General features: G+C 38.5%; 1 protein-coding gene across 1 annotated transcript in view; it reads left to right on the top strand.

Moving 5' to 3' along the window:
* SLC5A8 (solute carrier family 5 member 8) overlaps positions 1 to 7,273 on the top strand; it is a 51,454-nt gene extending 44,181 nt beyond the window's left edge. Inside the window, exons 13-15 of the mRNA XM_088797303.1 lie at positions 643 to 746; positions 3,373 to 3,452; positions 3,713 to 7,273. Of these exons, the coding sequence (XP_088653429.1) occupies positions 643 to 746; positions 3,373 to 3,452; positions 3,713 to 3,838 (310 nt within the window). The 3' untranslated portion in view covers positions 3,839 to 7,273. The remainder of the gene's footprint in view (positions 1 to 642; positions 747 to 3,372; positions 3,453 to 3,712) is intronic.
* Positions 7,274 to 14,967: the final 7,694 nt, after the last annotated feature.

Raw genomic sequence — 14,967 nt, forward strand, 5'->3', positions numbered from 1 at the left:
TGAAGTAAGATACCCTTTGGTTGCCTAGCTTCTGGGTGTCAGTGACCCAGATTGAGTTTTTATTTTTTAAGTTCCCAGTACTTGTGCACTGTGCTTTGGTCAGCTGGTGTTTACTTCTCTCTAGGACGCTTTGGTAAGAACTTTTCTTATTCCGATCTCAGGTAAATGTCCCTTCTTCACACAGGCTTTCCCTGACTCCATATTAGAGTGTAGTTCCTTCTTTCCACCCTGTTAATGCCACACTACCTTGCTTTATTTTCCGTATAGCACTTTCCATCAGTGGAAATTATTATATTTATTAGTTTACTTGTTTATTGTATTTCTCTCCCCATTAGAATGTAAACTTTATGAGGGCAGGAGTCTTATCTACCTTGTTTATGGTAGACTTTCCAATGACAAGAACCATGCATGGCACATAAAGCAGACTTGAAGGAATACACATGGACATTTAGTATTATAGTATATGGTCAAGGTTAAGACCTTGACCTGATCCAATAAGAAAAAATTAGGATAGCAGATTATGCCATTTAAAACATTATTAAGTATTGTATTTTGACACTGCCATGAGGATTATTGACACATACTCTTAGTTGCTAGTAGCATTACATGAAATCTTATGGTTCTGCTTCTGCTCTCTCTTAGGACTCCACTGATGGATAACTGGTATTCTATTTCCTATCTATACTTCAGCGCTCTTGGAACCTTGGTAACATTATTCGTGGGAATGCTTATCAGTCTACCAACAGGTAACTATAAACACTACTATTGCTGTATTTACCTCTATGAGGTCTAACAATTAAGGTCTCAAACTTATTGCAACAATGTGCCTAACCTTTTTCGCTACCAGAGGGTCCAATCATTATGAATGTGTACCACCTGGACAAACAGTTAACCAAGATTACTATTTGGAAGTGCTGAAAAGGCTGCGTGAAAAAGTTACATGACCTGAACTTTTTGCCAACAATTCATGCTCTTGCGTCATGACACTGCACCAGCTCTTCTAGCTTACCATGTTGCTGTTGAGAATGGGAATGCATGCTACCTGTTGACCTTCGCACGTGACCCATTTCACAGTGGCTGCTTTGTCCTAGGCCCTCATTGGGGTCCTATGAATCTGAAGGCCCAGGTCCTTCAGTTTGAGGGCATTTTCCTGCATTATTTCTTTTGTGATTTCCTGCCATTTTCTAATTTTCTCTTTCTGGAAACTCCTATTAGTCAAATGTTTGAGTTTTTAGACCGTTCTAATTTTCTTATCTTTTCTCTCCAATTTTCCATCTTTGTGTCTTTTAGGTCTACTACATGGGATACTTTTTCAATTACTTTTCCAATAATTCTCAAAGGAGCACTCTGAGCCCATCTTGAGAATAGTCTATAAGGGAAGGAGGGCAGGTAGAAGGCTATTGCAGGAATCCAGGTGAGCGGTCCCAGTGGCTCAGATCAGGGTAGTAGTGTGGAGTTTGTGAAAAGTGTTGGGCTCTCTAATTTTGTACATTCCCTCCCACGTGGACATCCGTAGGAACCAAACTAGGAGAAGGCATTTCCACTGTCCTCTTTCTCAGATGGGTAATAACTAGTTAGAAGTCTTACACTTTGTCCAAGTATGTGTGATATCTTGGTGTGCCTTATGCTACAAAGCTATCAGCACTGTGACACTTTAAGGAATCCAGCTATCAATCATTGTGTTTTGGCACCTGGACAGCACTGTCTTTCAAACTTCTGACACTTGTATTTATAATTAATGAATTATGTTAATAATTACTGGTGATAATATAATTATATCCATCATTATATTAATTATATTTATTATACATTTATAATAAAGTCTGTAGCTATTTGTTACCTCTCAGTTGTTTTAAACTATTCTCTTTCTTTTCAAAAAGGATAGTGCTTTTTCTCATAAATAAAATGACCAGCATAGTAGGTTTATTCTCTTATCTATTGTGATATATTTTAAGGAAGATTTTAAACTTTTCTCACCAGTAACCCAATTGTTCAGATCTGGAATACTCCTAACCAATCTTCTTGTACTATTTGACCGTTGGTCCTTATTCACCCATTTTTTGTTTTTCTTTAAGAATGGGCTATTAGAGTACTCCTTTTTTTCCCCCTTAAATGCTTTGATTCTGATAACCATATACAACCATATATTGTGTTTTAAAAAGTAATGCTTTTTCTAGGTGAGCAGGCATGCAGTGATAAAAAACACTTCAATTTTATGAATTTCATAAATGACTTACTCCCACTCCACAGCAGCAGTGAGCACATTGGAAAAAAATCTGGAAATGTAAAATCCTGGCACTCCTTGGGAAATATATTTTAAAATCTACCATAGGATACTAAGAATCTAAGAATTCAGGCCAGACAGACTTGGTGGGCATTTCAGCTTTACTTAACCATGTACTGTGCACCATGCGTGTAGCTCTTCATCAGAAAAGTAGGGTAAATAATTCCCTAAGTAGACTGTGAGCTAGTTAGACTGTGAGTGCAGTGACTGTTTTATTCATCTCTTCCTCTAGAACACCTAGTAGGGTCTCTAGCACATGTAGGCATTCAACAATGTTGAGTCAATTAATTTACAGTTGATCCTATCTCTAGGACAGCATAGGCTCCCATAATTAAGTCTAGTATTTTTTACTAAACTTGTGGTTCTCAAACATTAGAGGACATAATAATCAGTTTGGAAATTTGGTAAAATTCAAGATTCAGTGGCCCCACCCCCAAGGTTCTAACTGGGTTAATCCAGGTTGGAGTCCAGGGACCTGCTAGTACATCTCCTAGGTGATTTGGGTAGAGGTAGTTTGAGAACCACACGGTTTTGAAAGCATCCTCTTTGATCCACAAATAAAACACCAAACCAAAGAATATTTTTTATAAAGCAAAACATTAGGTAAGAGGAATTGGATCAAACACCAATCACCATATTGATTTTCATTTAAATAATTTATTCAACAATTCATAATTTCTTGCATTTCTTCTCGCACATCTACATTCATGGCCACCAAATTGGGGAAAGGCAACTCTACCATCTGAAACAGAGGCATATGGTTTGATGTTTTATTGGTAGATCATGAAGAATGCTTTTGAACCAGTTTTCCTACCAGCATTGGGCCAGATGACACTAGTTGGTTTGCATTTATTTTTAAACACTGAACTCAGGTTTATCATAGTGAGAGCCTTGTAGAATGTGAGACTGAATGAAGGAAGGGAAATAGTGGGCTAAGTCTCCAGCACTATTTAGAAGATTCACATTCTCTTTGAGTTTTATGAGCACATAGAGTTGAATGTGTACAAGTTAAATGCCTGTATGATGGACTGTCCCTGGGTGGTTCTAGTTCTCTTTTTAACAATGTAAATAATTTATATGTTTTTCAGGAGGAAGAAAACAAAACATAGACCACAGATTTCTATTGACCAAAGAGGATGTTTTATCCAATTTTGACATTTTTAAGAAAGTAAGTTAGCTTTCTTTTTCCTCAAATTAGTAAGACTGCTTTTATCACCTAGATAGACTACTAGTTGGTCTTCAGACTTTTGAACTCTGATGGACGAGGAAGGTATTCGCCCTGTTTGATGATCTATTTTTGTTGTACATCTCTCCCTCCATAGACTACAAAGCTGATTTAGTGAAAGAAAAGCAGTAGTAACAATTATTTAGAAGTGCCTGAATGAATATATATTTTTTTGTAATCACCATGTTAACATTTTCTTTTAGAAGAAACACGTTTTAAGCTATAAGTCCCATCCGATAGAAGACGGTGGAACTGATAATCCTGCTTTCAACCACATTGAATTGAACTTCACAGATCAAAGTGGCAAGATCGATGGGACTCATTTGTGAAGCAGCTGTGATGCTAGATGATCTTACACAGTGTGCCAGTTTTATATGTTTTCTAAGACAATTGGATCAGGTTTAGATTTTTTTTGTTCTATCGTAAGTGTTTTGGGGGGTACTTTCGGGGGATACATTTTTGTTAAAGCCCTGACTTTCAAAGTCCTGATTTTTTTCACTTAACTGCACTCATTAATCAGTGCTACTCTGGAGTTAAGTATTTCCACATCAACATTTACTTCTGGTTTTTTACCATAAAGTTGTAGATGTGAAAGCTATGGAACTTATGACTGCATATGTGTTGAAAAGCTAATACGTACACGCATACTTGATGGTCAAAAGCATATTCTTAAATTCAGGCATTCTTAAAAATATTTTCCATGCCTTTGGTGCTAGCATGTAAATTTTGGGGTTTGTCAAAATCATAATGAATGTTAAATAGAGCTTTTCTCAGTACTACTACATACTCTAGTCTTAAGGAGCAATGAGGTGACAGGTCTGTTTTATGTATATCTTTGTTTCTCATCGACCCCTATCAGCCCAGGGCACATATTAGCCTTGGAACCAATTCTGGCTCAGGAGGGTGATAATCAAGAACTATCCTGTTTGGGACAGAGCATAGGCCCAATGATCAAGTTCTTGGTTCTGTGTGTCTATTCTTGTGCCTTTTGCTTGGTATCTAGAGTTCCTGGCCACTGGCTGCTTGTATTACTTTTCTCAGACTCTCGTTCTTATCTGCATTCCTTGTTTCTGACCCATCAACTTTGATTTTATTGTGCACGTTACCTTTGCTTACCTTTCTAATTTCCTGTTTATTGTCTTGGGCTTGCATATATATATCTTAAGACACCCCATTTGAATCATGCTAACCAATATCCTGGTTCACTAAGCCCCAGCCTATGAATTATAAACACCCATGAGCCTGATACTGACTAAATTACTTTCAACATGGGTACTCATGGATTTGATGATCCAAGAATGTTTACATGATTAGAGTTAGATGATGACATTGAATGCTATTAAGTTAAATTTTTGAATGTCAACTACTTTGCAATTAATTAAATTTAATGGTATATATACTTAGAAATCTTGAATTCTATATTCATCTAGTTAGAGATCTAAATTACATAGGCTAACACTACTATTTTTCTTTAATATATTGGAAATATTAAATATATGCTTTGTTTCATGTTTTAAAATTTCAAGTAGCAGTCTCAAAGTTTATTTTTTTTTTTTAATTTTTATTTTGCTATGTTTCTAGCTAAGAGTTTGGTAAAGCTTTTAACAATAACTTTTTTTCCTACAGTACCCACATTAGATGTTTAGGATTTTTTTTAGCTTTATAATGTTTTAAAATAGTAATTTCAGAAAATTTAGGTACATTAAAATATTTTATTTTACTTATTTTCTGATATTTAGGTAAGCATGCTCTGTATATTTAGAGGTTGCCAATTGAAAACATTAAGCAATAAAAAATAGGGAGTAGCATTTATCTAAAGCAAAGAGATACATATGATATTTAAATTAACAATGTATTCATAGATTTCATATATGTATAGATGTTATTTTTTAATTAATATATTTATAAGCATACATCAAACTTTGTAAAGCTATAATTTTTTAATGAATAGGAAAATACAGTCTTATTTGTTTTATGTGAGTGTGATTTGAACTATTGTTATTTATTTAATAATTCTAAATGCACAAGTGTGTAGAATTCTTCAATTTTGAAAATCAAAATCAGGTTATTTAAATAATTTTTTTCTCTTATCTTACTGTGAAGAGGTTTTGCAATGTATTGTTAATGAGAGATATAGTACTTCCATTCTTGTCCATTTTCTTTTAACAAAGTATACCTTTGTGATAGTAGGAACTATTTATATTTTACTTTATATACGAGTGCCACATAGAATGCATAAGAAATCCAAGTGATGTTATTAATTATTAAAAATTACTTACTTTATCTAAATCTTTGGGTAAAATCAAATAGAGGTAAAATGTTACTATATTATCATGTAAATTAAATAATCTAATGTTCTTAATTATTTTCAATCACAACAATCCTAACAGGAGGGAAAAGTTGTTCGATTTTTATTTTGCCACTGACAAATTGTATCACCTTGATTTTATCCTTAATCTCCTCTAATGATGGAACATAACACTAAACACTACCTACCTCACAGAAATAATGTGAGTGTAGAAGATCAGATAGCACTTTATTAACTCAAATAGTGTTACTTAAAATTTCAAATAGTGTTACTCAAAATTTGAGACAAAGGTCATTTGCTAGCTTAAAAAAAAAAAAAGATGAGCTGTTAATAATTTGCAATGTAATTATGTGGAGATAGTTCCTTCTCTAAAAAAAAAAAAAATATGTGCCATTAAAATATATTTAGGAATCAACAGGTTTATTCTAATAGAGAGAATGTAAACTTTAAAGAAAGCTATAGAACAATCATATTCACTCCATAAAGAATGAAATTTTTATATATAGGATATAAAATCCTATAGGATACAGTATAAATATATATTCACCTATTTGGTTGTTTTTGCAATCATTTTTTCTCTAGCCCAATGGTTCTCAGTGGGGCACTTTTGCACCTCAGGGGATATTTAGAAATATCTAGATACATTGTTTGTTGTTACAGCTGGTGAGGAGGTGCTACTGGCACCTAGTGGATAGAATTCAGGGATGCTGCTAAACATCCTAGATGCACAGAGCAGCCCTCTCCTCCACAACAAAAAATGATTCTGAGTTTGAAAACCTAGTGGGTAAGGTTGCAATCTAGATTTTCCTGAAGTCACACACCCTGATTATGTTCCTTTAGGGAAATTGCCATGACTCTTCTATCTGATCTTTCTCATCCATAGGTGAGGAGTAAATATCAGTAACATACAAAATGTTATGATGTAGAATAATGACCATATATTTTCATAGCATTTTGAAAATATTAAGGACTACAGAATTGGGAGTCATTATGAAAACAACTCTTAAGAGAATTTTGTTTCCCAACATGATTTCCAACATTTACACATGTTAGAATGAAGGAAATATTAAGTATATGTATATGAAGATTTCCTAATATTGTTTTATTTACAAATACCCCTGAAAGTATAGTTTATTGTTAACAACTGAGTGCCTGTCTATGATGTAGATATACAGGACTGGATGGAGTTGAGATGGGGGAAGTGATTCTCTGTGTTGATTCTTGTAGGAAATTCTGAGTTTTTCCAATAACAATTGTTGATACAGAGTCAGCTGAGTGCATGACCATTTAGTTACTAAAAGTTCACAGTAAAATTTAGTCACAGTAAAATTTACTTTTACACTTACGTTGTTTGCCCATTGTTTATGAAAAAATTTTAGTGACTTAAACATTAAAATGGAAAACATGGTTGCATTTCTGATTTTTCAACTGGTTGATTAAACTCTCTATAACTGTCTTTGCAGTTGTCTGTTCTTGGGGGATAATGTCAAATTGAATATAATTAATTCTATCAGCTTTTACAAAAGGTTCTTTCCACTTTACCACAAAAAAACCCTCTTCCTACACACTACATATAGATTATACAATTGTAAGCAAATAAACATGCAAATTTTTGTCACTGAAGAATGTATTGTATTTTAAGTAATTAAGTAACTATATTTGAAAATGGAAACTAATATCTTTAATACTGGCAATTTCATAGTCATTATCATTTTGAATATACCCCTGCTCCCATTTTCTCTATTCTGTAACTCTTTAACTCCTGTTAGATAAGTGTTGCAACTTATTGTCCTGTCCTCCATGTCTCCTAATCTGGTTCATGACGTCCATCTTGTTATATGTGATGTATCCTGGACAATTACAGAGAAAAGTCACTTGAAATCTAAATAGAAGTAAAGTATAATGTAATTTTTAAGTAGAGAAATATAAAGAGATAGATAAAGCCTCCTATGCACACATTTAAGACAGCATAAGAAACATCATGTTTCAGTAAATAAGACATAAAAAGTACAGTGCAGTTTAAAATAGTGCCAGTTGAGATAGACAGAGAGAAAAAAGGAGCTAGGTGAAAGAGGTGGAGAGACAAGAGATAGGAGACAGATAAATACATAGATTTCTCTCCAGCTGATGCTGTGCACAGCATTTTTATATAATGCTGTGCTGGGTGGAATCCAATACACCCAGGCAAAGAAAAGTATTCAAAAAATGGTAGGACAGGAGATCCAAGATGGCAGAGTAGATAAACACTGTGCCTCAGTTCTTCTGTGAACACATTAAAATTACAACTAAATTATACAACAATCAACCTGGATAACCATCTGAAGTCTAGCCAAACAGGAATCTTATAACTAAAAATATAAAGAAGCCACATTGAGACTGGTAGGAAGGGTGGAGACGCCAAACAGGCCCCAAACCTCCCTCTGGAGGTTGAGAATCAGGAGGTATATCTCATCCACGGAGGTTCCCCCTGGAGGAACAAGGGACCCTGGGCTCCCACACCAGGCTCCCCAGTCCTGAGTACTGAAAAAGGAGTCCCCACAACATCTGGCAATGAAAAACAGTGGGGATTCCTACCATTGGGTGGGATGGAAGGCAGCAAGAAGCACAGACATCCTCTTAAAACGGCCCATGCACCGGGTTACTCAGTTCCAGGCACTCACCTTGAGCTCCAGTGGAGGAACGGTGACTCTGGGGGGCTTTGGAGACGTACTGGGGGCAGACTGAGGTGTGTGGCTGCAGGTGGAGGGCTGGACGACAGTCAGCATTTTCCCAGTGAGAGGTACTTCTCCCATGCAGCTGGCAGGCAGGCGCCATCTTTCCTATGTTGAGCCCGCCCCCACAGGCCAAATCTGAACCTGATTGGCCTGGTAAGCTCCACTGCTCCACCCTGCTGACTCAGCTGGGACCCCACCCCACCCAACTCACGCACAACTGGAGGCACTTTCTCCATGAGCAGCCAGCAAGATTATCATTTAAAATGGAAGGACAGATAAAGAGCTTCCCAGACAAGAAAAAGCTAAAGGAGTTCATCACCACCAAACCAGTATTGCAAGGAATGTTAGAGGGACTTCTTTATAAGACAAAAAAACAAAACAAAAACAAAAACAAAATTATGACTAATAAAATGGCAAGAGCTACATATCTAGCAACAATTACTTTCAATGTAAATGGATTAAACACTCTAATGAAAATACATAGGAAGGTTGAGTGGATAAGAAAACAAAACGTTTACATATGCTGCCAACAAGAGACTCACTTCAGATTGAATGACACACACAAACAGAAAGTAAAAAGATGGAAAAAGATATTTCATGGAAAAAAAAAAATCTGGAGTATCAATACTTATACCAGACAAAATAGACTTTAAAACAAAGGCTATGATAAGAGACAATGAAGGATCCAGTAATCCCACTTCAGGGTATTTATCTGAAGAAACTCAAAACGTTACTTCAAGGGGACCTGTGCATCCATATGTTTGTTGCATATTGTTTACAGTGGTCAGGATGTGGAGGCAGCCTAGGTGTCTGGTGATGGAAGAATGGATAAAGAGGAAGTAATACTGTATATACAATGGAATATTGCTCAGCCATGGAAGGGAATGGGTTCTTGCCATCTGCAGCAACATGAATGGACCTGGAAAGTGTTGTACTGAGTGGAGACTACATCAGACAAAGACAGATGCAATGTGATTTCGCTTATATGTGGAATCTAAGAAAAACATTAACAAACAAAACAGAAACAAACTCATAGATACAGAAAACATTTTGATACTTGCCAGATGGGAGAAGGGTTGGGGGTATGGGTGAAAGAAGAGGAAGGGATTAAGAAGTACAAATTGGTGGTTACAAAATAGTCATGCAGATGTAAAGTAAAGCATAGGGAATATAGTCAATAATATGGTAATAACTACATATAGTTCCAGGTGGGTACTAGACTAGTTAGGGGGATCACTTCTTAAATTATATAAATGCCTAACCACTATGCTGTACACCTGAAATTAATATAAAATAGTATTGAATATCAACTGTAATTGATACATTTAAAAGGAGGGGGGAGAGGAAGGGGAATAAGAGGTCCAAATTTCCAGGTATAAAACAAGTAAGTCATGAGGGTGTAATATACAGCATGGGGAATATAGTCAATAGCGTTGTGATAGCATAGTATGGTGTCAGGTGGTTGCTGGGCTTATCATGGTGATTGCTTCTTTAGGTATAGAAATGTTGAATAACTGTGGTGTACACCTGAAACTAATGTAATATTGTATGTTAGCTATATCTTTAAAAAAAGTCTTTAGAAAAAGGACAAGAAGGTAAAAGAAATTAGCACTGTTCAATGACAGCCTTGTACAGATTTCTTTGACTTCATTATATTCATATCATCTCTTCACTTTCTCAGCGCAGTGGGAAAAGTATCAGATGAGGACCTGTGGCTCAGAGAAAAGTGATATGAAGGCCAAGGTTGCAAGAAATTGTAGAGGGGCTCTTATAGTGGGCTGGATACTAGACAAACCCCGACACCAGTGTTTATCCAACTGTATCCTGTTTCAAGCAATGTTCCATGACAAAAATAAATGCTATTATTTACAATAGCCAAGATATGGAAGCAACCTAAGTGCCCATTGATAAGACAACAGGATAAAGAAGATGTGGTACATATATACAATGGAATATTGCTCAGACATAAAAAAAGAATGAAATCTTGCCATTTGTGACACCATGGATGGATGGACCTAGAGGGTATTACGCTAAGTGAAATAAGTCAGACCGAGAAAGACAAATGCCATGTGATTTCACTTATATGTGGAATCTAAAAAAGTAAAATGAACAAACAAAACAGAAACAAACTTACAGACACAGAGAACAAACTGATGGTTACCAGATAGGAGCAGGGTTGAGGGGTGGGTTAAAAAGGTGAAGAGTTTAATGAGTACAAATTGGCAGTTACGTAATAGTCAAGGGGATGTAAAGTACAGCATAGGGAATATTGTCAGTAATATTGTAATAACTATGTATGATGTCAGATGATTACTAGATTTATTGGGGTGATCACTTCGTAATCAGGTATATAATGTCTAATCATTGTGTTGTACACCTGAAACCAATATAACGTATGTCAACTGTAATTTAAAAAATTAAAAAAATTTTTTTGAAAAGAAAAAAAATTGTAGGAGTCAAGAAATACCTTGTTTCACATGCTGTTGGAAAGGCAAGGGGCTGACTCAAGGAGGCTGTCTATAGGGGCAGTAATCTAGCAGAGAAGAGGTATGTGAGGAGCTTCAGGGGAAAGTATAGTGGCGAGATGATTCATAAAATTTAAGCAATTACCTTCGCCCTCCCTGCTCCTTTGACTCCATTGACGCCTTGGCTCTTTTTCACATTCAAATAATCAGGTCTTTGATGTTTATAACTCATTAAAAGGATGCTTCAGCCAATACCAGAGAAAAGAGGGTTTTCTTGGCATTTGAGTGTCAAATAGGTTAATAAGGATAAAAATATCTTGGAAGGTGAGAGCTAGGTTCTCAGACCCCCTAGAGTAGAAATGGATTCCCAATGTTGGGAGGTTTCGAGGGAAGCGATAAGAGTTAACAGATCTGCGGGTCTTTGAGGAAGGGTCTCTGTATCCTCCTCCATGTGCTGGGTCCTGGGATGGCCACAGGAAATCACCATAGATTTGTGAGATTTGAAAATCAAACCCGTGCCCCATTTCCTGACTGAGCTTCGAGCCCCAAGACCCCACTAAATACAGAGCTGAGTGATATGTCTGGGCAGGCCTATGGCCTTGGGGTGTTAGAGAGACTTTTCCATGAGCACAGAAGCACAAATTGTTGAATGAGGTGTCCAGGCAAATAGGAATTTAGCCTCACAGTTTCCTACAACCTAGTAGAGTAGAAGAACAGCATGAAGGTCAGGAGGGAAGGTATGGGACTCAGACTACGTTTAGACTGACAACCAAAGATCGTATGGTTTCTGAGCACAGCGTGAACATTATAATCTTGGACAATTTGAAAAAATGTAGGCTGGTGGGGGAGTGGTGATGGGAGGAAGAAATATTCTCTTCTTACAGCAGTAGCCAATCCTTAGCTAAAAATTTATTTCAACCTCTTAATGCTTTTCAGGATCTCTTTCTTAAACATAGACATCCGTGTTCACTGCCGTATTCTTAGACAGAGTCCGGCCCAATAAATGTTTGTTGAATGAATGAATCCATACAATTCCTACCTCTTAGAGTTTTCATCTACCTCTCTGCTTGTATGTTGGTTTTTAAACAAGTGTCACAGGTTTTATTCTCTGGGAAGCAGAGTGTGAGATGGAGTTTGATGTTTATTAAGGAGTGCCTTTGGGATCAACACCTGTGGAAGAAAGATGACAGAAGCAGGTTTTGCCCGAGGTGGAGATTGAGCTGTAATGCAGATCCAAGGACAGTCCCTCACGGAGACTCTGAAGTGAGAGGAGCCCTTCAGCGTTATCCCAAGTTGGGCCAAGATAGCCAGGCTTTCATATTGCTGCCTCAATTAGTCCCTGATGGCTGTCACAGGAAGGGGAATGGTTTTGGACCAGGCGATCCTCTTAGATGAGGCACTCGAGAGGGGATGGAGACAAAGGGGGATCTCAGCCGGGTGCTACAGTGTCCACTTCATTTCAGGGAATGTAAAACACTTGTCCAAGGTCACACACCTTGGATGGATATGAACTTGGTTTTGTCTGACTCCAGAGCCCATAATCTTAATATTTTTGTTCTACTGTACCTGTTGATGTAAGCTCACTCCTAAGTTGGTGAGAGTGGGAGATGGAGTTAGGAGGACTTATTCTCAGGTTTCTGGGCTAATACAAAGTGCAGGTCAAGGTGAACGACCTTTGTGTGGCACTGACCCAATCCTTTACGAAATGCCCAGTGCTGTGTTCAGCTAGGAACCTGCAGTGATGGTGCTTTGTATTGCACATTATGATTAACTGATGACTGCTACAGTTTGAAATTGCTACCCACCTACCTTTCCACCAGGATAATTGTCTCTAAACTATTATACAGTCAGATAAAAATGATTAAGTTCAGCTTGAAATGGAGAGTATATTAAAGTAATTCAAATTATGGCACATACTGACTAGATCAGTTTTCAGAGTGTTCCCCAACATATAGTGTCAACACCACCTGGGTACTTGTAGTGATTGAAATTCTCAGGCCCACCTGAGACCTTCTGAATCAGAAATGGTGGTGGTCAGGTCCAGGGGATTTTAATGCATGCTAGAGGTAGTTTGAGAACTACTGGACTAGGTGATAATGGTAATTACTAGGAAAAACTGAGTTGGGATTAGCAAATAAACTATATAAAATGATTTCTTTAAACATGGTCTGAACATGTACCCTATTTGTTCACAGTATTTGCTTTGCGTGTTGGACCTCAGCCCTTCCAAATGACCACAGCTTCCTAATTAGTGAGATCTGAATTCGTGAAAGTTTAAAATTACATCCTTGGGGACTAACGTCTAGGTAAGCAACTGTGCATAGGCTCCCACTAATAACAGCTTTAGTCCTTACCTCTCCCTACCAGGGTGTTAATGGGATCCAAACTGAGTACATCAAGTATATAAAATCACTCATGTAATGGGGACAGGGTTGAGCAAGACCTCCTTCATTTTTTGTTGAAAATATTATTAAAAAGTGGCATCTAAATCTGACAGTTATTTGGTAATCTGGGGAAATTACTGTGTCCCTGTTGGAAAAAAACAATAGCTGGCAGTTAAATCTGAGGGAGTTTAAGTTCTTCTCTAGAGCAGAAGATAGCGTAAAGAGCCAAGTGCAAGACTTTGGCGGTTAGTTCTATACCAGTCAACTTCGTTTGGGTTTTTGGACGTGTCTGCTGGTAATGTCCTTGGGCCAGTGGGGCTTGCTATCAGGGTCCAGTTTTGGGGCGAGCCCACTGCCCACACTCTGGGGTTGAAAAGAGGTGCCACTGACTGAGAATATTGGGAGGGACAAGTCTGCTGCCTTGGTTCCATGCCCAAGCAAGAATATAGGATGGGGCCCCACAGTTGCCTGGGTGCTCTGGTCAGGCTTACTACATGGTCAGCACTGGGTACTATACTCAGCAGTGAGGCTATGAAGTAGCTTTCCTGCCCTGGGAGGGCAGCAGGACGGGCCCCAGGGCCTATGTGGCTCATGTTTTGGGGACCCAAATTAGGAAAGACTGCACTGAATTCCTGGGCTAGATGGGGCCACTGGTTTAGCTCTGCAGCTGAGGAAAGCATGAACTGTGCTCTGTTCCACTGTAAGCAGGACTGTTGCAGGGCTGTGCAGCTGTCAGTGTGCTCTGGTTAGGTTCCCAGGTCAGGCACGTTGAGGAGTATTCAGCAATGAGTGGAGCTACACATTAGTTTTCCTGCCTAGGTGGAAGGGGAGAATTGGCTCCACACCTGGCAAGGCTCTGAGTCTGTGGTCTTGACTCAAGCCAATCCATGTCCCATGTTCCTTGACCAAACAGCCATTGGCTTTGCTCTGCAGTGAATCAACTGTGCCAGCTGTACTCATTGCATGCATGTTGCTGGGCTACACAGCTTCCAGTTGTTCCGGCTGTGACCAGTCTCCAGGGCTGGAAAGGATCTTCCTTGGAGGACCCAAATCAGGCAGACCTGCACCCCGCCAAGTTCCCTGCAGATGAGCAAAGCTATTGGTTGGGACTGCTACTTGGGTACTGCAGGTAGGCTCTCAGTCCACAAAGATGTGAGAGCTGGTGGTAGCAAACCCTTGCCCCCTTCTCCATCACAATCCGATTCCCAGGGGTCAAGTCGTGCCGATTCTCCGATCATCCTCGTGGGGTGAGACTGCAGAGGGGCTCCCCATCGTGACCCACAATGCTGGGGGAGCTAGATGTCCACACCGGGCTCTCTTTTACCCCTGAAGAAACTGTAGGCTCAAGGAAGTCCTCTTGGCAAGGTGCTATGCCAACCTGGGCAAGGGGCAATGTGGTCGGCATATAGCCGCTCCTCTCACCCTTCCAATGAGGTCTGGTTTGGTCTCTGGTACAGGGGGTGTTTCAGCCTCACCCCCGTGTTCTAGGATTCTGTCAGTGGTGTCTTGTTTTCTTCTTGTGAGGGAGAGCAAAGTTAGGAATGACCTATGTCACCACCTTGGTGTCATTATTCCCAATACTTGAAT

This window comes from Rhinolophus sinicus, chromosome 1 (assembly GCF_057876585.1).
Source record: "Rhinolophus sinicus isolate RSI-liver-muscle chromosome 1, RSI-T2T, whole genome shotgun sequence".
Classification (NCBI taxonomy): domain Eukaryota; kingdom Metazoa; phylum Chordata; class Mammalia; order Chiroptera; family Rhinolophidae; genus Rhinolophus; species Rhinolophus sinicus.